Genomic DNA, 22792 nt, shown 5'->3' on the forward strand with positions numbered 1-22792 from the left:
ATGCAGGCGTTATCTTTGTTGTTGCGAAGCTACGTTTCTCTAGATTGGCAACAAATCCACTACTCTGCTGTTTTAAATGTAAACAAGCAATGGCCGCCATAAAAAAAAATTATTTGGCCCACCAGCGGCCGAGCAGTAAAGTCGCTGAACACTGGTAGTTCGGTCCGAATTTCGAATCCCGTGAACGGGCTGGCTGCATGGGTGTTTTCGTGGCTTTCTCCATGTGTAACGTGTATACGAGCCAGTTTCTCTTAGAAAGTCCTCCACGAAGGCATCCCTTCCCTTAAGCAGATAGCCCTAGTGTGCTTTGCATAATTAAATACACCACACCACACACCAAAAAATTATTAGGCTTAGCGGCACTTAAATAACTTTAAAATTGTTGATAATTCTAAAAATATTGCATACAGATTTAGTAAAGGCATGAAAACCTTAACCGAAAGATAAGAACAACATAATTGAATCATTTTTAAAGCCAAAAATATACAATTTAACCGGGTAACAGAGTGGAGATATATATATAAATATATTTATATACGTTTGGCGCGGCCGATTGCAACCAAAATACGAGGTGCACATCTACATGTTATAGCAGTCCTATATACAAAATTTTAACGTAGCTACGCATTTTTCAGTTATGAGAGATACGTACGTACATACGTTCGTACAGACGCCACTCATGGCAGGAAGCGTAAGATACGCCTATTGTTAGTAACAGTTTTGAGCACATTACGAGTGACAGTGCGATTTAACTCTGTTTCGTACTAATTTTGATTAAGAATACAGCGAGGGAGTGGGTCTCATGGTCTTCCATCCCTCTTTCTTTCCGTCAATCTACACGAGAGGACTTTCGGTTTGCCGCATATTTAGAGTTCTGCCATGCCACACCGATACTACGCATTTACAAACATGCATGCAGTCATCGGCACGCAGTCAGCGATCCTAACCACTCTACTGGTTGGGTGGCCAAACCTAATATCAGTAATGACGTATGGCGCAAACACAGAATGTCGGTCTTGCACCTAAGTGCAGCCAAAGAATGCAACAAAGACGGTACCATCATCTGCTAGTGCATGTGTCAAAGAATATGTGTCGGTGCCAAAGAAGACAGTTTTACAGTGTTGTGAGCGATCATAACTCAAATTTCGCGTTCGTGATCTGATCCAGAATTATATTTTGCATGATGCATATATTTTAATTCACCGTATTTTTATATGAAAATAAAAGCTTTTAAAAACGAAAAGTTACAACTAAAAGTGGGTACATCTGTAGTAGAACTTGGTTTAATAATACGATAAATTTAGGTCCCGTTTTTCTTTATGTTTTTAATTTGAAGACGCATATTAATGCAAAAATTTATAATTAAAAACCAGCCACAGATTGACATCGTAGAAGTTCATAGACCTGTAGAGACATTAGGTATTTATAGAAGCAGGCAAGATGAAAAATATGCAACGCCTTGGCCGGGAATCGAACCGCGGACCTCTGCAATAAGCGCCCAGCATGCAGACTACGACACCACGAAGGCATGCGAAGAAGGCGGGAGAAATACCTTATAGACTTGTAACTGCATCTCCATTGACTTCTAGAATGATCCGGAATAGATCTCTACGTTAAGAGAAGAAAATTGACTACATGAAAATAGTGTTAAAATTTTACATCAAGATAGTAAGGTGGATGAAAAATTAAAAAAAATTCTTTTATATGTAATCATACTTAGTCTCTTCACCTGAGTCAAAACTTGGATGCTGCAAAAAATATTCCCAAAATTCCTTCAGTCGTACATACTGGCTTTCCTTGAAGACTTTTGTATTCACAAATTATGGCATTAATTCCATTATTGTCCTTTCCAACGCTTTCAAAAGCTCTAACGTTACAGTAATATTTTCCTCGACAGATGGCGGCATGTTCATCTTCACTTCACTCTGCCTATTGATTTCTAAGTAAATATAACAGTTATTCCTCCCACGATTTGAAAATGTTTTCCTCCTGACAAAGCGGAAACTGTGTCTGATTGCCCTGAAATTCGATAGTGTTTTATTCAAAACCTGCATCAAACTAAATTTGCTTTTTAGCTTTATTTTAAAATTCAGGTCATGTTGCGAAAGTCAGGAGTATTAAATCTGTCTTATACTTTCAGAACGCTATCGATATTATGTTTATTATCACTATCAGATATAATCACTATAGATTTAAACAAAGTGTAGTTTGGTTGATAAATCTGGTACAAATCTAGCAAGCGAGACTGAATTTATTTATTAAATGACCGTATAGCGAAAGATATCTAAATGAGAACCAAAATCTTTCGTCTCGTTTTTTGGAAGATCATTACGATGTTGATTAGAAACTAATAACAGAAAAAAGTCCTATGCAGAGTTTTGAAATATTTAGTTACAATATCAACTTCAAAACTAATTTTCTGTGCTTAATAGAAAATCTTGGAATCTTAATGAAGAAAAGAAATATTCTTAGAAAGCCTTAATGAAATACGGAAAACCGTAACACAATACAGCGGCTCAAATATTTCGTAACAGAAGAATAATGCTATTGTTTTTGAAAAGAAAGATTATTAGGAACCAGAATTACCGTTAGCAGGGAGCAATGATTACTGTTTTCATTTGAATTAAAAAATACCTTGTTTCTATAATAATTGAATGAATGTACGAGTATAATGGAATCCAGTAAGAGTCGTGCGTAAATGTGTATATTAAGTATATAATTAATATGCATCAAAATATCCAATATTTTTTTCTACAACTCATAAAAAGAGCAACAATATGTTATATAACAGCAGTTGTGGAATAGAAAAATCTGTCATTTATAGGATGAAAAAGAAATTCCGTTTCAGTTTTAAAAATTAGTTAACAAATTTGGAATCAGAAAGCAATCGATAAATAAGTACGTATAATTAAATATCTAATTAATATGCTTCAAAAGTCCCATTATTACTTCCTTTTACGAAATAACGGAAGTATTGTAATCTCGAAAAATTTCGGGTATCATATTTTAACGAAAATATCCATTTTAACCGCTCTGGAATCAATTTGAAGTATGTTTTGCGTATCATCTGTCCGTACGGACAGAATAAATGATTCTTGTTTCCCAAAACGGATTGTAAAATGGTTTTAAAATGGATACAAAAGCGATTTGCTTCCGGGACGTCTGTATGTACGAATGCATGTATCTCGCGTTACTAAACAATTAGCAGTACAATGTTGAAATTTTGCACATAGGACAGCTATAACATGTAGTTGTGCACCCCTCTTTTTAGTTGCAACCGGCCTCATTAAATGTTTATAAATAAATATATATATATACTTACTCTTTTATCCGGCCCGGGTTTAGCTCAGTTTTTTTATTCTCATATGTTGATAAATTGTGTAATTTTTGCTTTAAAAATGACCGAATTATGTTGTCCTTATGTTAAGGTTCGTATACCTTCAGTTAGGCTGCATGCAACAGTTGTAGATTTATCAACAATTTAAAAGTTGTTTAAGCCTAACATGGCCTCCATTTGTTTGCACATGAAATTCTTTAGTAGAAGGGTGAATTAAGTCATTTTCTACACTTTCAGTGTCTTTTTGTCGGCTGGGACCAAAAGTAAACGTTCCGTTTTGAGCAGCGAAAACTCTGTCTTCTTGCACGTTAGCAGAACTGCTTGTTTTTGCGTAGAAACTCTAATGCAATAAAAATTGTTTTTAACTGTTTTCTTTTTCTGCATTTGGTGTTTTATGTTTTGCTGTATTTTACAAATTTTAATGAAGATGTTTTGAGTTTTTATGTATTTTTGCCTTGCCGCGAACGAATTAATTGAATGAGAAATATATCTCTAATGAAATTCGAGGAATTAGTTTTAAATGAAATGCAGCAAAAGTGTATACAATTTAATAGGCCGTACAAAAAAGTCATATGGTTCCCACATCAGATTTTTTATTGGTATAACTTTTTAATATTAGAAACAATAAAGAAAATATTTTAATATAACTGTAGTTGTACGAGATCTTTCCGTGGCAGAGCGAAGAGTAAATGCGGTTTCCTGAATTAGTGAAGGTAATGCAACTTGAAATTGAATGTATGTCTGCAAATAAATGTGCATATTAAGTACTAAATTAATGTAACGCAAATTATATGCATAATGCTCCATGAAACTCATTAATGTAAGTAGTACTACTGGCTGGCGTGGGATTGTATAACTAAAGTTGCATAAAATCTCTCCGTGAGAGACAGAACAGAAAATTAGGTTTTCCAAATTACTTGAAAATAATAAAATTTAAACTGACTAGAGCTCGGTACATAAATTTTTCTAACAAGTATCTAATTAAAATTTATAAAACTGCATTATCCTCTCATTAAATATTAATATAGGTTTCGAAAATACTGAGAGTTTTATACATTCAAATTATAATGAGGATAATAAATTAGAGGGTTTAAGCAAAGTACAAATCGAAAATAAGAAATTACTATTACTTTATAATGTATTAGAACGTTAAAATTACTGTACATTAATATTCAGAAATTAAGAGTAACTGTAATGCTTTGATTGCATTGAATTTAATTCCAGGAGAACTGCAGTCAGATAGCATAATAAAATATACAATAAATAATACTGTAAAGCAGCATTTCTCAAGCTGTAATCCATCAACCACAAGTTTTCCAAGTAAATAAATAAATAAAATTTAAACTAATAACATATACCACACTAATGAAATCCTCAGTATTTGGAAATTATACATGACAATCGTTTAATACTATTCTTCCAACACTGATAATTAATGAAATTTATTACCGTTTGCATGTACCTATTAGCCGTTATCTATATACTTTCCATTCTAGCCTTAGCAACAAAAAAGGTGTTATGATTGTGGTGCTTTTCGCCACAGTTTCTCTGCATGTTTAGCTCTGCTCGGCTCATTACTACCGAAAACGAAATATAGTCAACTAACAACCACTGGTGCTTTAAAAATTATAATTCTATTACTTATACGTATCGGTGTGAGAAAGAGTTTTCATCACCATCTCAGATAAAAGCAAAGAACTGGAATCAACTCATGCCGATCTCAGAATTAAGCATCACGACATATATTCAAACATATAACAGCTGTGCAAGCTCATCTATATCACTGTCACCATTTAATTTTCAGTTAACGGGAAAGGATTACCCAAACTCTAATAGCCTTGAATTATTTAAAGTTTAAATGAATTTTACTCTATTAGCTTAAATATTTATTATTAACCTAAAATCAATTGAAATTTAATTAACTTTATTTTTAAAATGTACGTACATTAGTAGTAATATATGTTTAAAAACTGCTTTTCGAAGGAGAGAGGAATAATCTGGTTCGCAGAGCCACTTTATTGTCCCTCCCGTTGTTGTCGTCGTGTCCAGGGCAAGTGCTTTAGAAGAGAGAGAGAGAGAGAGAGGAAAAAACGCTTAGGAAACAATAGGAATAGGAAGTCAATAGGTCTAAATGTGAACCACTGCTCTGGCCACGTCCTCGACTCTGTCTGTGAAAATAATGTTTCTTGTTCAATCATTGTCAATTTGGAAGAGACAAGACAGACCAGGAGGTTTCCGGGATCCAGCTGTGTGTTCGGGCAATGCGTACCCTCCGTGTATAGCCTGGTGTCATAGGGTAGCGTCTTCATGCCCCTCAGGTACCGCGTTCTTAGTAACCGGTCCTCATGTACCCCGTTTCACGATTGTGGTTGTGACATCTCCTTCATAGTTTAACTCAGGTATTGAAACTTTCGGCCGGAGATGGGCAGAAAGCCTCCGCTTTGTAACAACATTAGCATCAGAATGTGTGGTGGACAGGATGGCAGGTTCGCCTGTTCTGGCTTCCTTCGCGAGAGACTCAGCTTGCTTATTCCTCTCGATGTTCACATAGGCTGGGAATGCTTTGAAAGAGTTTTGTCTTGCCATTTTGGATGGCCTCAGATTCGCAGTCCGAGAAAATAATGATGCCATCGAAGAAAGCAGGTGTCGCAAGCGTGAGATAAATCTTCAAGGCCTCTCTAATTGCGACAATTTCGTTCGTGAAAATAGAAGAAATGTTCCCTGCTGAAACCTTGTGTTTAGAGGTGCTGTCATCCGAACAGATACAAATATGCCGGCTCCTCCTTTATGGTAATCCGAGTCGGAATAGCCATGGCCATTTCATGCCTCATGGGCTTCGATATAATCTCTGGGCCTTTCCTTCTGATAGTTTCTTGTGGTTCTTTTCTTAGCATGGTACCAACAGGTCCAATTTAATTTTGACAGAAGCGGGTGGCTTTGTCGGGAATTTGATTATCAGTAGTGCTCCTGATTTTGTTAGTAAATGTCAGAGTGGCATGTTTCCTTCTGTCTTCCAGCTGGATTAGTCCACATTCGGTCCCAGCCTTTGAGCTGTTTGTAGGCGAGATAGCTTTAATGATAATCTTAGAGGCTCTGAATTCGATAGAATCAATATTTTCCTTTGCTGAAGATGTCGAAACTCAGTTGCGTACAGCGTACTACAGTTTTAAAGTCGGTTTGATGAAAAGTCTTTGATCTTTGGAAAAGTATAAGTCTTTGGTCCTGAACCCTTTGTTGATCAGCAGAGTTTCCTTATAAAGCTGAGTTTTCTCAAGGCTGTATGTGAGATTTCCTTCAGATATCTGATAAATCTCAAGAGAAATGAGTGATTTGTTCGATAGCAGAATTTAAAATCTTGATTACAAACTGGTAGGTGTGACTGCATTTTCGACAAGTTTGAATACGCACAGTTTGGCTTTTCTTGGGATTAATCATCATTTTAAGAATTTTAGCGCAAGCCTCAATGCCAGTCAGTCTGAGGTTCAAGTCACGCTCGGAAGGCTTGATATTGGAGTGTGTGTGCCAAAGGACGATGTCATCGCCGAGCATGCTATCTTAGATTCATTGCCAATATACCCATGAATACTGCTCATATAAAGAAGAAATAATAAAGAGTTAAGGACTGAGCCTTTGGGGATCTTCTTTGAGCCTTCTTGGAGCCCAAGATCTGTGCGTCTTGGAAAATTTTTCATTGACCTTAACAACGAATTTTTTATCCTGAGAGAGTCATTAATCCAAAGTAGAGAACTGCCAGAGGGTTATTCTTCCGCTTATATTATTAATACCAGAAAAGTGGTCAGGCCTTCCAAATGGTTTCAGGATCTCTACTGTAGAACAATTAGCGAATTCCATTAGCAGATATATGGATTATTTGTCCAATACATTCTGTTAAAATTGGTATGTTAGTTTAGGGTACCTGACTCAATAAGCATAGAGAAAGAGAATGACACAATTTAAAAATCTTTTTATTACTTTATAACGTTGCGCGCCTCCAAATTGCACGCAACCAAGAGGTGACTCTGAAAACTTGTATAAAAGATAGAGCCTTGTGAAGGGGTTAAGTCCCTTTTTATTCAACGTAATAAAATTACAATTGCGTGCTCTTGACGCTCACAGACTGTGCCAACTTGGCAGTCAAATAAAAATAATAACCTGAAAAGAAAGTAAAGACGAGATTCTAACTACGAGGTTCTCTAAAATAACTAACTCACCGCGTTTTACAATACCGCTGCTAATTCAGCAGACTTGAAGCTCACTGGAACGATTACCACTACTTCCCGCCAAGCACATAGGCCGCAACGCGGGGTTCTTCAATTCTCGCTAACTACCTCCGCGCTCGCTAAGTAAGAATATCACACACCGAACTTGTTTCTTTCTACTTAAATCATAATACTTCCGCTGATAATTTGAATCCTTGCGCGTTCTACTAAAATTTACATATTCTGGCATTGGCAGTTCCAGGGGAAAGTAAGGCTTGACAGGAAAGATAGTTTAAACTTAAAATAAATGTTAGTTAAAATAAATATAAACCCTACATTTGCCGCTGCCAGAATTTGGAAAACTTGGAAGCAGGTCCTACAAACGACCTGTTGTAAGTTTCTCTAATTCTGAACTAATTGGCGAGAACCTCGTTTACACAAAAAAAAAATATCTTATGTAACCATTTGTATACTAAAATTCTGTTGCTCGTTATAACTTTCTTCTTACAGCAACTTTTCCTGGACTTCATCAATCAATCTTGGTCTTTCCTTCCAGCATCTGGAAGGAATAAGTATCAGTATCTTTCTACATACATTATAATTTACACTTTCTTGACACAATAAATTTTTGTTTTTAAACGATTCGTTTTTCTTAGTTATTGCTTACTTCACATTCATTCAATTTTTCAAGCATTAATTTAACTTTACCCTGGCTCTCCACCGTGTGTGGTGTCAAACGGGAATATTCGTGTTTTAGTCTTACAACACTTCCCCTAACCACCATGATTTGTTAGAATTCAACGACCAAACAGACACACCTTACTCGACATTCTACAACTCAATGAGCTACTTTAATAGTCTTAAAAATTCAAATGTAGGTGGAGAACCCTACAAAACACATTCATTCTAACTTCCCCCTCATTCATCTTTAAACATGCAGGCTTTCGCTCTAAAGCATGACTTTATCTACAATTTAATACTTAAATTTTGACTTCATTGCTTTTAAGCATTCACTTTTAGCATCTACAATTTTATGCTTCTAGACTAAATTCTACTTTTACATAACACTCAAGTATTTACGTACATTTACAAAATTTTAATACATATGATTTTTACAATTTACCATAAAATGAATAAGAGAAAATAAATTTTTACTTTACTCATTCTTCGCCAAGCTGGCGGCACTGAAAGTAAAATTCTTATTAATACAAGAATACGAAGTTATTTTTATCTTCGGCCAAATTTTGGCTTTAACATAACAGAATTAGTCTTTCGACCAACAGAAAATGCTTTTACACTTAAAATAATACTTTTGCCTTAGCTAAATAAAGTAAAACAAAACTAAGTCTCAACCGAGACATATTGACTTTCGTCAAAACATAGAACTTCGTACTTATGCATAACATTTCGGAACAAAAGAGAAAAAAAATTATAGAAGGTTTTAACTTTGAGTTTTTCTTTGAGTTTTCGATGCTTGAAACTCCGTCATCCGTTTTTGGCAAAATTGATCCCAAGTTAGAGGTTTCATGGATGTCAATCTTCTCCTTATTGATCTCCGAGTGTCGTCCACGTTGCTTTTTCTTTTGCGTCCTCTACATGCTGGCCTCTTGGCGGAGTAATCGTCTGGTTGTTGGCCTTTCCGTTTCTCCCTGGGACGGCTGGTCTTGACGTCCTGCGGTCTAGAGTCCTTCTTGAATTTCTTCTGTTCCTCGTATTTTTGTGCCTCCTGTTGGCGTTTCAGTTTCCGGAACGGCGGCCTTGCTGGCACCTGACTCTGTGGCCGTGTGCGCGTTCTCCTTGATGTGTAATTTCTCCTGCCATCCTTTGTAGGTGGTGTTTTTCTCTTTACCACGGTTTCTTTACCCGGTGCATCTGTATTTTTGTTTTTCTTAAACGCTGGAGTTTGAAAATTATTTTTTCTTTTTGATACCGACGTCCGGGATGTAGAAGTGCTAGGTCTCTCTTCAGTTCTCTGTTTCTTGGGTGGTGGAATAGTTGTTGTAGTCTCTGGCCCTTCTATTTCGTTTAGACTTGAGTCCTGCAAGAAACTTTTAAGGATTTCAAAATCATTTGGATTATAGTATTTTTTCACCTGGTCGGGACTTGCTTTACAGATTTCCCCTCTCTCGTTCTTAAGATATAAGACTACTCCTTTGATTTCCTGAATTACATAGGGGCCTTCAAACTTTGGAGCTAGCTTTGCCATAAAATTGTCTGGGGCACTTGATAAAGAAAATTTCCGCTTCAATACTTTATCCCCAACTTTAAAATCTGCTTCACGGCGTTTTCTATCGTAATATAGTTTTTGCCTATTTCTTGCCGTATCCGGGGTTTTAAGTGCCTGATCAATTAGCTTTTGCACATCTTTTTGTTTAATCTCCTGCTCTCTTTGTTGCACAAAGAATAATTTATCTAAAGGCGTAATTAACTTTCTGCCTAAAAATAATTCTGCTGGAGTTTTTCCCGTAGTATCATGATGTGCCGTTCTTAAAGCATAAGCTAATTCATTTATGTAGCCATCCCAGCGCTTGTGATGTGTGCTCACGTAACTGCGAATTATTTTTACTATATTTTTATTAACTCTTTCTGCTATGTTAGCCTGTGATCTATACGGAACCATTTTGATATGGCGTATGCCAAGTCCATTGCATATGTTTTCAAATATTTGACTAATGAATTGTTTTCCGTTATCGCTAATGACTTTTATCGGTGCACCGTATTTTAAAATGCATCTGCGACTGTTTTGGCTGACGCGCGTTTAAGTGGAACAATTTCTATCCATTTTGAAAAATGATCTACTACTCGTATTACTAAAAGAAAACGATTTTTATTTAACTCGCTCTGGGGGAAGGGACCAAGGAGATCTATGCCTAAAATTTCATTCGGAAATGTAGCGCGAATGCTATTTAAGTACCCGGCCGGGCTGTAATTAATATCATTTATTAACTGACATTGATTGCAGGACCTGACATACGCCGTTACTATTTTGTATAATTGCAGGAAATATACCGCCTCGCGTACCCTTTTTATAGTCTTTCTGACCCCGAGGTGGCCCGCTGTTTTTTCTTCGTGCAACTCCTTCAAAATGCTTAATCGAAGCGAGGCTGGGATGTCTGGCTTATGCTCAAGATTTTCTTTGTTGTTTTCGTATAGAATAATAAATTATCTATTATTTCATAGTTTTTTGCTCTATTTCTTATCGCATCGATATCTGTATGCTCAAAGCTTTCGGGGTCTTTCAAATAAGCATAGATATTTCCAAATTCAGGATCAGCTTTCAGTTCAGTAATAACCGTATCTCTAGAATCTAAAATTTTTGAAGTCAACACAGCGCATTTAAGTTCATTTCCTTCATCGTCCAGTTTTATACGAGAAAGTGCGTCAGCTACATTGTTTTCCTTACCCGGTTTATATTTTATTATGATATTATATTCTTGGAGTTTTAAAGCCCATCTTATTAACCTGGGCGTTAGATTTTTCCCCGAGTAAAGTCTACCAACAGCCGCATGATCCGAAAAGACTGTTACTGGCGATTTGCCGAAATAAACTCGAAATTTGTGTACAGCCATTAATACGGCTAATGTTTCTCTTTCTGTAGCTGTATAATTCCTTTGTGTCTGATTCAATGTTTTACTAAAAAATGCCAGCGGATGGTTATTTTGCATAAGAATCGCACCCACCGCATAGTCTGACGCATCTGCTGCAATTTCCAGGTTTTCGTCCCCCTCAGGGAATTTTAAAACAGGGGCATTAATAAGCGCTTCTTTTAATCTTTCAAAAGCTGTGTTAGCTTCCGCTGTCCACGTAAATTTACTATTTTTTCTTTTGATTACTAAGAGTGGTTCAACAATATTAGCGAAATCTTTTATGAAAGATCGATAGTAAGAACATAACCCAAGGAAAGATGAAAGTTTCTTGGCGGTGTTGGGCGGTGGGAAATTCTTAATAGCTTTTATTTTTGAATCTTGCGTTTCTATACCCTTTTGCGAAATTTTATAACCGAGATATTTAAGTTCTTTAGTTGCGAACTTGCATTTTGAGGCGTTAATTGTAAGACCGGCCTCTTTTAATAATTTAAAAACTTGTTCGAGGTCATTAATGTGTTGTTCCAACGTACTACTCGTTATAATTATATCATCTAGATAAATTAAAGTTGATTTTCCTAGGACAGGCTTTAGAACAATGTCCATAGCTCTCTGGAATGTTGATGGGGCCCCACACAACCCAAAAGGCATGCGTAAAAATGCATAAGTGCCCGATTTTGTTATAAACGCGGTTTTATGTATGTCTTCGGGTCTCATAGCTATTTGATAGTAGCCAGACGTTAAGTCCAAAGTAGACATATATCTTGTCGATTTGATCTGTCGAATGATCTCGTCTATAACCGGCAAAGGGTAAACTGGAAATTTAGTAATACTATTTAGTTTTCTGTAATCAATAGCAAACCTCCAAGCCCTTTTATCCGAAGGAGGAAACTCGTTCTTTTTCCTACATAGTACGACTGGACTCGCGTACTCACTATTTATGGGCGTTATTATTTTATTCTTTAACATCTCCTGAATATGTTCTTCGATGATTAGGTCTTTTTGTTTATCATAACGATACGGTTTAGTCCTACAAGGTTTTTCGGCATTTAATTGAATCTTGTGAGTTACTATCTGGCAGTTTCCTGGTTTTCCTGAAAACAAATGAGAAAAATTACTCACCACTTGCTGTATTGCTTTACTTTCATGGTCATTCAGATGGCTAAGGTCCACTTCAGGTGTCTCCACAGGTTCCACCACCCTCTGGTCCATCTCCAACACCACGGAACTATCTTGAAAATTTAATTTGGCCCTCGCGGCCCTTAGAAAGTCCATACCTAAAATAAGAGAGTGTTGCAGGTCTTTCACCACAAAAATTAATACTTTGAGATTTTCCTCTTTTACCTGTAAGTTTAATGATAATTTCCCGATGCAGTGACATGTTTTTCCTTGCGCTGCTATAATTTCCGTATTTCTGGTTTTAAATAGTCGTATCCTATAAAAATTCTTTTTGAAGAAATTTTCACTCATAAAATTTCCTTCTGCTCCTGTATCTATGAGGGCTTCTACTGGTACATCGCCAACCAGGACTTGTATAATTGGTAGCTGTGAGTTTTTTACGATGACCGTGTTTAAATGTCTATTTGAGGGTTTTTCTAAAACTTCCGGGGTCTGGACCCTCCCTTTCACAGGCCCCTCTACTCGTTTAAAGCTTTCCTTTTAATCTGTGTCTTCTGGGTACGCGGATGTTTATTTTCAAATTTTCTTTTTGGGCCTTGACCTTCGAGTTTCGATGCGTTAGCTTGATAGTTCTTACCCCCATAAGAGCGATTTCCATTTCTGGTTTCCTCCTTCCTTCGGGTACTTTGAGAATATGTTTCCCCTCTCGCTTTTTCCGCTATTCTGCGATTTTGAAACTTCACCGCCAATTCGAAAAGTTCCTGCAATGTGCTTGGGTTTCTAATTTCAAAGTTGTCTTGGACAGCGGGTAACAATCTTGGTAATATTATTTCAATTATCTCCGCATCGGGTTTTTTTCCATACAGCATATCCGTTAGCTTGATTTTTCGTAAAATAAAGTCCGTCAATTGTGCTGTATCCCGTTGATAGAAACTATATAGTTCGGCTTCCAGGCGTGCGCGATCTTTCACTATGGGGAAGGCCTTTACTAACGATTTTTTGAAATTTTCAAATGTATACGTCGGGCTTCCAAATTCACCTAGTAGAAATTTTCCTATGTTTTTCCACCATAGCGCGGCCTGTCCTCTTAGTGCTGATGTGGCGATGGCAACTTTTTGTCTTTCAGGCACAGGGTAGAGCTGAAAGTGGTTTTCTAGACCTTCTAAAAATACCGCCACCGAATTTTTTCCGTCGAAATGGACGTTTGGCTTGATTGATGCTTTCAAAGTCTGGACCAGGTATCCAAATCCTTCTAACTGACTTGTCATTTCTTGGTGTTGTCCAGCGGCTTCCATCCAATTTTCGGCCATTTCAGTTCGATAAGTGTTCGGGCGCCAATATAACGTTGCGCGCCTCCAACTTGCACGCAACCAAGAGGTGACTGTGAAAACTTGTATAAAAGATAGAGCCTTGTGAAGGGGTTAAGTCCCTTTTTATTCAACGTAATAAAATTACAATTGCGTGCTCTTGACGCTCACAGACTGTGCCAACTTGGCAGTCAAATAAAAATAATAACCTGAAAAGAAAGTAAAGACAAGATTCTAACTACGAGGTTCTCTAAAATAACTAACTCACCGCGTTTTACAATACCGCTGCTAATTCAGCAGACTTGAAGCTCACTGGAACGATTACCACTACTTCCCGCCAAGCACATAGGCCGCAACGCGGGGTTCTTCAATTCTCGCTAACTACCTCTGCGCTCGCTAAGTAAGAATATCACACACCGAACTTGTTTCCTTCTATTTAAATCATACTACTTCCGCTGATAATTTGAATCCTTGCGCGTTCTACTAAAATTTACATATTCTGGCATTGGCAGTTCCAGGGGAAAGTAAGGCTTGACAGGAAAGATAGTTTAAACTTAAAATAAATGTTAGTTAAAATAAATATAAACCCTACAACTTTGAAAACAAGAACGTTGTTACAAGATATGAGAATAACGCATTTTATTTTACACGTTCCAATAGGAAGCGTTGGAGCATATAATCTTTTCGCAGAAAATTACTTGCCGCCGGTACAAAGGGAAAGATCCAAAGAAGCTAATGAAAATTTAACACTTAATAAAGTACTTAACAACCTCTAATCCCTTGCTCCATACCACCTTTTTATCACGTTAGTGAATCATCTCCTGTACTTATTTATTTTATTTATTGAAAGTGATGTATTCAGAGAAACATTTTTTCCATATTTACAATAAAATGCATGTTCATTAAGTATTATTATAGATACATAAATTATTGGGTACATAACAAATATAATTAAGGAAACGTTTCTATTGATTGCGCTATTTTTACTGCGTTTTACATATTGTTGCTTGCGTACGGGCACTAAATGTAAGCAGAATTTAGATTTTCATGTTACGTTATTGAACAAATACTACAATTTCACATATAGTTTCACTAAAATTATTTACATATGTACAAAATTCGTAACACAAAGTTAAAAATACGTATGACATCAAGATTAATTAATGAATGATTATTCAGGGATAAATTATTGTGCATATGTCAAACATAGTTAAAGTTAGGTTATTTTAATACCTCTTAGGCAAAGCCGAGCTATATGCCTAAGAAAAGGGATGCGTTCGTGGAGGTCTTACTGGAAGCAGCTACCTTGTATTCATGTCACACACGGGAAAACTACGAAAACAATCATGTATCCAGCTCGTTCGCCTGAGTTCCAACGCAGACAGGTTGAACTACCAGTATTCAACGATCTTAATCACTCGACGGTTGGTGGGGGCCAAACATATTTAAAGTATTCTTTTTATAAAAATACGAATTTAAATGTTTTTTTAGCACCAACCACTTGGGTGACCAGTTGACTAAAATATTTTTTATAAAAAGGAAAAAAAATGTAAAGATTTTATTGAATTCTGCTAGGTTATTTCACGGTTCCAGTTATTGGTTATTAATAAGAGAAATGAAGAACGGCATCATGTTATTCTTTGACGAATGGCAACACAGCGATGCGTGGAAGATAAAAATATTTTCTTTTGGCCAGTAGCAACACCTTTCTTTTAATTCACGCAGTTTGTTGAATATGCAATACAAATATCTTATGCTTTGCTGATTGGTAATACATTGCTTTTAAATCGTTGTGATTGTTAACCAAAATTTCATTAATTTCGACGAAAACTTAAAATATATTTTTTTTTTAATTCCCAATACGAGCTTTCGGGTGCACATGTTCGGGTGGAGAACTATAAATTCAAATCTTTAAGTGTCACCGTTTTTCCTCAATGCGAGAAACAACATATTTTCCATGTTTGTAAACACATATACTGACATGCATGCATTTATACAGGTTCATCTTCATTTAATAATGGAGACGATATTTCTAACTTTAGGTATTACGTACTTCAGTACGTAATTGTGTTAATTCAGTACATAGTTGGTTATTTTGACTCTGTGATTACCATTAAGTTCGTAATTAACGAACTGATAAATGTGTCTCTCTCTTTTATTATTTAGACTGCAACCAGTCGTTGATGGGGGAAGTTGGAACTAAATATCCACTCAGGATTACGGAGCCTTTCCAACGGAACCTTCCATTTGTCTGCAAGCTCCATCTGGTGGCTGGAGGAGGAAACGCGCTAGGAGAACGTCTGGAACTGACATTTCTCTCTTTTCAGATTGGATCACTTACTTTAGACAGGTATTATTTTGATATTCGATTCAGAACCAAAACCGCCAAAACGTTCCTCACCATTATATTTTCACAGGGAATGTAATAAACGTTGCAATTCAAAGTTTAAAAACAACAGAAAAAAAATATACATATGTAAGAAATTTATACAATACTTTACACGAAGCTGTAGATGTGAATTTATTGCCTGTGCTTAAACATTCCTGCACATAAGCTTTAGACTCTAAATCTGGCATTTAGAATGCTTTTAAGATATAAAAGGATTTAAAGATATATTTTTTGACTTAAGTTACTCTGCTCAAAAAAGAGACAGTTTCATATGCCCCGTTCTATTGAGCGGATTGACAAAATTTAGCTTGCATTTTCCATGTCTCGAAAGCGTGACTTAGTATATGCATTAGATTTACATATCATTGTAATAATATAAGTAGTTTATTTTTGACAAGTCGGACATTTTCTGAATTAACGTACTCATTTTGTTTTCCATATTTCGATTATATGTTATAAAATTTATACTCGAAATATGCATATTATAAAAGATAGAGCTCTTAAATATCAAAGAGTACCTGCAATTAGAATTAGTAATCACCATAAAAAGTATAAGTACTTTCATCATCGACTTCTACGTTCAGCATGTTTATTTCTGTTACTGCATGTACCGCATTTCCTCAAGTATTATCCCACTTCTTTTAACTCATTTTATCATCTTAAAAGCAAAGGGCAAAATCATGCGAGTAATTTAATCCTGGAAAAATGCGGTTAGAGTTAGAACACTGTATAAAAAGTACTCATGCGTAAAATACCGGTAACTTTCTCAACATTATGTATAATATAAACGTGTATTCCAGGGAGAATATATAATAATATTAAAACTACAATACCTGACGGATATTGAGCCGATATCTGACGGTAAATGAAACAAAACATATCTGCGTTTGGAGGTAAATGAACTGCTCAGTTACTATGTAAATCCCCAGAGCACCTCACATAAATGAGCACCTCACAGAGCACCTCCCTTGACCGTAGTTCCCAAAAGAGATATCGGAGAAACGACAAGGCGACTAAAAGATCGTGATTTCGGAAGATTGAACAAACCTGAAGTAGATACGACTACAAGATCCGGAACTTAAATACACTGCTGATCAATAAAATTGCAACATCGTGAAGGAAAGAAAATACAAAAAAAAGATATTTCTTGTACGTAAACAGTATGGAATGAAGACAAAATTGGATGCAGTTTGGGGGTTTACAGGAGTGCGAAATTAGTAGAAACAGCTGCTACCGCTGCAGATAAAATGGTCCGTACCCGGTCAGGCATGGAGTCGAACTGAATGAAATCTATTGGATGACAGAAAGGGGCAACTCATTCCATGCTGCTTCAAGTCCCATAGTTCATCAACTGTATTAGCTGGAGAGAGGCGGCGGGCTAATCTCTCAGCAGCCCATGACCAGATATTTCAGTGGGTGACAGATGTAAAGACCGAGCAGGCCAAGGAACAAGGATTTTGCTGTGTATCGAAGAAAGTGAGAACACGATGTGCAACATGCGGTCTTGCATTATCTTGTTGGAAGATGATGTCTGGCAGGTCTCGAAGATGGGCACAATCACTGGACGGAAGATGTCAGAAATGTACAGATCTTTGTTCAAATAACCTTTGATCCGAACTAGAGATGTGCATGTCGTGTATCCAATGGCCGCCCAAACCACCAAACCAGATGCAGGACGACGTCGACCCTATGCCGACATCGAATACAAGAAGGCGACGTGCGTTCTCCAATGAGCCTCCAGACATGTATATGGCCATTAGAATACTGCACAGAGAACTGGGACTCTTCTGAAAAGACACTAAAACGTCAGCGTTTTAGTGTTAATGGACTGTAAAAATTTAATTTAATCTGTAAGTATTGAATTTATTTACTGCAATTGTAAATCGCCTTTTAACTGTTGCTCTGCAATGTTACGTAAGTATTTTCCTTAAACCTTGAAGAAAACCTATCGATGTTGTATTTGTTGTTTCCATTTTGTAAGTTTCGCAATCTTGTAAAGTATAAAATACTCCCATTTGAAAGAAATATATTATTTTTTGCAAGCCGTGTGCACAAGCCAGCCAGTGAAATAAATACACCGCTACGTCTTGGATAATAATTTCATTATTAGATAATTGCATAAAATTCTACGTGATGTTAATTTACGATAAAATGTAATGGTACCAATTCCTTTGTTCTTAACGTTGGATTACCATTTTGAACTGCTAATTTAAATGCATGATATTTTTCATTTTGAGGAAATTATTTCTTAAACAGCGCCACCAGTAACCGAGTAGTCACGACCATTGAATACTGGTCGTTCGACTTGTTTGAGTTCAAGCAAAAGAGCTGGATATATGGTAGGTTTTCGCGATTGTTTTTTCCAATGCGTAACGTGAACATTAACCGGTTTCTGCGGGGAAACCCACGAAGGCATCATCTCAGTGAGCTAGTCGTTTGGCTTTGCCATATTCAAATAGCCTAACCAACCCTAACCTGTCCTTCTCAAACTATTAGAACTATCGTCACTGCTAACTTAAAATTCTTGGATTTTGGAATTTTTAAGTGTATTTTAAAATTATCGATTGTCGAATTAGACAGAAATCTGCAACTTCGGTTTGTTTTAAAAAAAATTTTTATATACTCGAGGATTCGCATTTTATACTGCCAGAATGTAACAAAGGTAAATATCTTGCATTAAAAATACATAAATAGTTATATCAAGGTTACCATTCTTACATTATCTGTTAATTTTATTACATTTAAACCAGTCGCCCAGCCGGTATAGTAGTTATCGTCGCTGACTGCTGTGTCGAAGTGCCCTGGCTCGAATATCGGAGAATGCATGGCTGTTTGCAAATGTGTAGTGTCGATGCGGCATGTCGGCACTCTTAACATAACTCTAAATAGCCGAAGGTCCTCTCATGTGGTTTGGTGGAATGGTAGAGTGTCGAGAGACCCTCGGAACCATTCCCCAGGTGTGCTCTCCATCAAAACTTGTGGCGGAACTGAGCCAAATCGCACTGTCAACTGTTAGGTGCTTAAGGCTGTTGTCAACGACAAGCGTAATCTAGCTCTCATTGCGACAAGGATTTTCGTGGATAAATCTGGAAAGGGGATTTTGCTTCGCCAACTATAAAGGAGAATCACTTTTCAAAGTTGTTGCCACCAAATATTGATAATAATAAATAAATTTTCAAGAAATTAAAGCAAAAAAGAATCTGCATGTATGCATATATGTTACTCGCACTGTGAAAAAACAGCCGTCAAATTCCGAAAAACGTAGTCCTCCATCCGAACATTTGTACATGAAAGTTCAATTTTTATATTTCATATTTTGTAAAACTTGAATGAATTTTTAATTAACAAACTCAACGATCTGAAAGAGAGCAACGCTGTATGGAATAAAGCATTTTTATCTCCAACAATCGTGTTTGTGTTTCGGTAATTCTGAAGATATGCTGTTTATAAATATTTTAGGATTTTGTCCTGTCAAATTTAATTATAAGTGACGTAAGTGCAAATAACAGGACATTTAATGAATAAAGTCACCACACGAAACCTTAATAAAAAGAACAAAGGAAAATTTTGCAAGAAATCTTACTGAGAAAAACTGAACATTCGTATGAGCACAGTAAATTCCGAAAAGACAGAAAAAAATAGGAAACTGTATGCCAACACTTTAAACTCCGCCATTAATTCTAAACATATCCTGTTGTAATACTTAAAAATTTTAGCAATTGTTCTGTTGAATTGTATATTGCATAAAAGCGAACAAAATGATGCTTAATAATAAAGTGAAATGGGTCAGCAGGATTGAGTGCAACAGCATACTGGACAACAGCGCCCTCAGTGAGAGCTTAAAAATCTTAACAAACCCTTTTGGGCTATTGTTAAAATATGAATCATTTAAGATTTTTTCTTTGTTTTATTCTCAGTTATTTACGAAGCGATTGTATTTTTAACATACCGTTAATACAAAATCATCTGTTTTCACATTCGCAAGAGAGTTTTTACTTCAAACAATTAGCAGACTTAAACATTTATAAAAGTTAAGGATAGCTGAATGTTTTATAAAAATACTAACAGCAACGTAAATATTTTCCAATTCGAATTTAAGAGAACGTAAAAAACTCGCCATACATTCACGCACCTTAGAGATTCCAAACAACAGTAAGCGCTCTTTCATAAAGTTGATGCCTTCATAAAAAGTAAATCGTGTAATATTATTTGTTCGTAAATGTCTCTAGTGATTTCAAATAAAGAAAAAGGACGCAATTTTAAATTATTCAGACAGGCGAATGTTTCGGAATAAAATTTGGGAAACTTTGCATTTGGTGAAACATTCATTCGTTTGAAATTCAGCAAGAATTCCTAATCTACATGAAATCTCTAGTGTAAGAATAAACAATCCTTTTCAATCGATAATAAAAAGTAATAGACTCAAAGAAAGTTTCAGTAGATCTGTGTTTACCAAATTCTAATGCAATTATGCTCATAATAGTAATCCTAAAATTAAAGAGTTCGAAAGAAAGTAAAAAAAAAATAACGCATCGAATGTATATAATATTCATAATACAAACTATATATGTATATATATATATATATATATATATATATATATAAGTAAAAAAATAAGTTATCTCTTGAAAAGAAAAATGTTTTTAATACGGAAAGATATTTCTCGTTTTCTGTAAAAAAATAAGTTATCTCTTGAAAAGAAAAATGTTTTTAATACGGAAAGATATCTCTCGTTTTCTGTAAAAAAAACTGCAATTTGAGGACATAATGAATATTTTATATCTGAGATTTAGAATTTCAATGAATTCTCGATAATGAAAAAATGATTATTTAAGGAAATGGAATTTTTATTTATCTCCGAATATCTTAATTAAATATTCATACATATAAATATATGTATGTGTAAAGAAGGAGGGAGAGACGCCCCTTTGCTTACTGCCCCACGGGGTTTCCTCCTTCTACTTGCTTAATTGCTTAACTTTAAGAGTGCAATGAAGGAAACCACTGGCGGTACATTTCTTAAGAGCCACCGCTAGTTCAATAAATAAAGGTGATTTAAATAATAAAATGTTAATTCACATGCCAAAGATCTCTTTGTACACAGAGGACCGTCCATTATTTTTAATTTTACGTCCGTTCTTTCAGGAACTGTTGAACAGGAACTCACGAACTCAGGAACTCTTGCGTTCAGTTGTAAACCATTTCAAAAACAGATGATTGCGAATGCAAACAAATGTTCACGTTCCCTCTGACACGCTCATACAATGTCGGAATAAAATCGTGCAAAATTTTAAACTCTTTACGTGATAGGATATTTAACATAGGAGTTTGGGTAAACCTACCTGATGAAATGTACTACGCACAACTCGTTAGTTGGTTTCGTCTCCTTTAATTTCTCAACATTTGCAAATTTCTAGGTAATTCATATGTAAATATAGTTAAATGCATAATAACCAGCAATAATATGAATAAAATATATTTAAATGTTCTTAAATACCATGATAATTTAGTTAAAACAATGATAACTGCAAGTACAGTATCAGTGTGCATGGATTATTTGAATTTCGCGGCAACTTCATCCCATTGGCTAGTACAGTTACGCGAGCAATCAATAAATTATTGGCGACAGACACTTAAGCAGCGTATATATATATAAGATATATCATATATCTATATGAATAAAAATAGTTCAAAATAGTACAGAATAGTTTAAAACCTAATGCAATTGCGCGTTGATAGCAGCAACGAGTGGTGGCAATAATGCAAAATAAAATAAAATAAAAAGTATGTTTCAAATAAATTCATCCTATATTAAATTCGGAATAAACCGCATGAAAAAACCAAAAAACAGAAGCACAGTGTCAAACTGAAAGAAAAAGGGGCGCAAAATATGGCAAAAACCAGAAATGAAACCAAATTTACATCTTTCGCCGCATCCTTCAAAAATAAAAGATGATTCGGTTTCGAAAAATACATATACAAAGGAATTTTTATTACAATTTCTACCCCACCACCTTCCTAACGGATAAGACAGCCAAATACTGGTAGTCCTATCCAGGTTTAAGTCCTGGGTAACAGGCTGGTATAGGAATTTTGTTCTTTACCCATGTAAAAAGTGAATACGATCAAACTCTTTCTTAGAAAGTCCTTACTTCTTACAAAGATCCCCACTGCAGATTACCATTACTTTATAATTGTACAGGATTGAGTTAGCTGATGGTTATCTGCTTAGGTGAAGGAATGCCTCTGTGGGCGGCTTTCTAAATGAAGTTGACTCGTATTCACCTTACTCAGGGGTAAGACCTTGAAAGTGCTTATGTACACCGTTGGCTGGAATCACCGTTTCGTTGGAATTAAACCTTGGTCGAACTGTTAGGGTTCACAGATTACCGCTCTGCTGCAGATGAGTCTCATTATCTAACTAAGCCTGTTCAGTCCCAAACAATATTAGGTTAGGTTAGGATATCTGAATATGGGAAACCTAAGAGGAGGTATACCTTCGCGAAGGAATTCCTAAAAGCACTATTTCGTGTTCACGTTGCACATGTGCAAAATAATGAAAAACAACCATGCAGCCAGCTCGTTTGCCTAGGGTCGAACCCAAACCAGGTCGAATTACCAGTGTTAAGCAGCTGTAACAACTCGTCCTGTGGTGGGGCTCATTCCCAAATAAAATTAAACAGTGGAAACTCGAGTTAAAATAAAGTACAAAATTACATTTATAAGAAATTAAGACAGATAAGTAAGTCATTACAGTTAAAAGATACATTCTTTAACTGATTTAAACCTCAAAATTAGTTTAAAATGTAAGCATTTAAACTTAAATCTTTCAGAGTTTTTAACTCAACAATAAAGGC

General features: G+C 35.8%; 1 protein-coding gene across 1 annotated transcript in view; it reads left to right on the plus strand.

Annotated features, from left to right (window-relative positions):
• Positions 1-22792, plus strand: part of LOC118193798 (uncharacterized) — a 572698-nt gene that overhangs the window by 440974 nt on the left and 108932 nt on the right. The window contains exon 4 of the mRNA XM_085810455.1: positions 15713-15896. Coding sequence (XP_085666581.1) covers positions 15713-15896 — 184 coding nt within the window. The remainder of the gene's footprint in view (positions 1-15712; positions 15897-22792) is intronic.

The sequence above is a fragment of the Stegodyphus dumicola genome, chromosome 2 (assembly GCF_044657685.1).
Source record: "Stegodyphus dumicola isolate Sdum_Otavi_A_Nest chromosome 2, ASM4465768v1".
Classification (NCBI taxonomy): Eukaryota; Metazoa; Arthropoda; class Arachnida; order Araneae; family Eresidae; genus Stegodyphus; species Stegodyphus dumicola.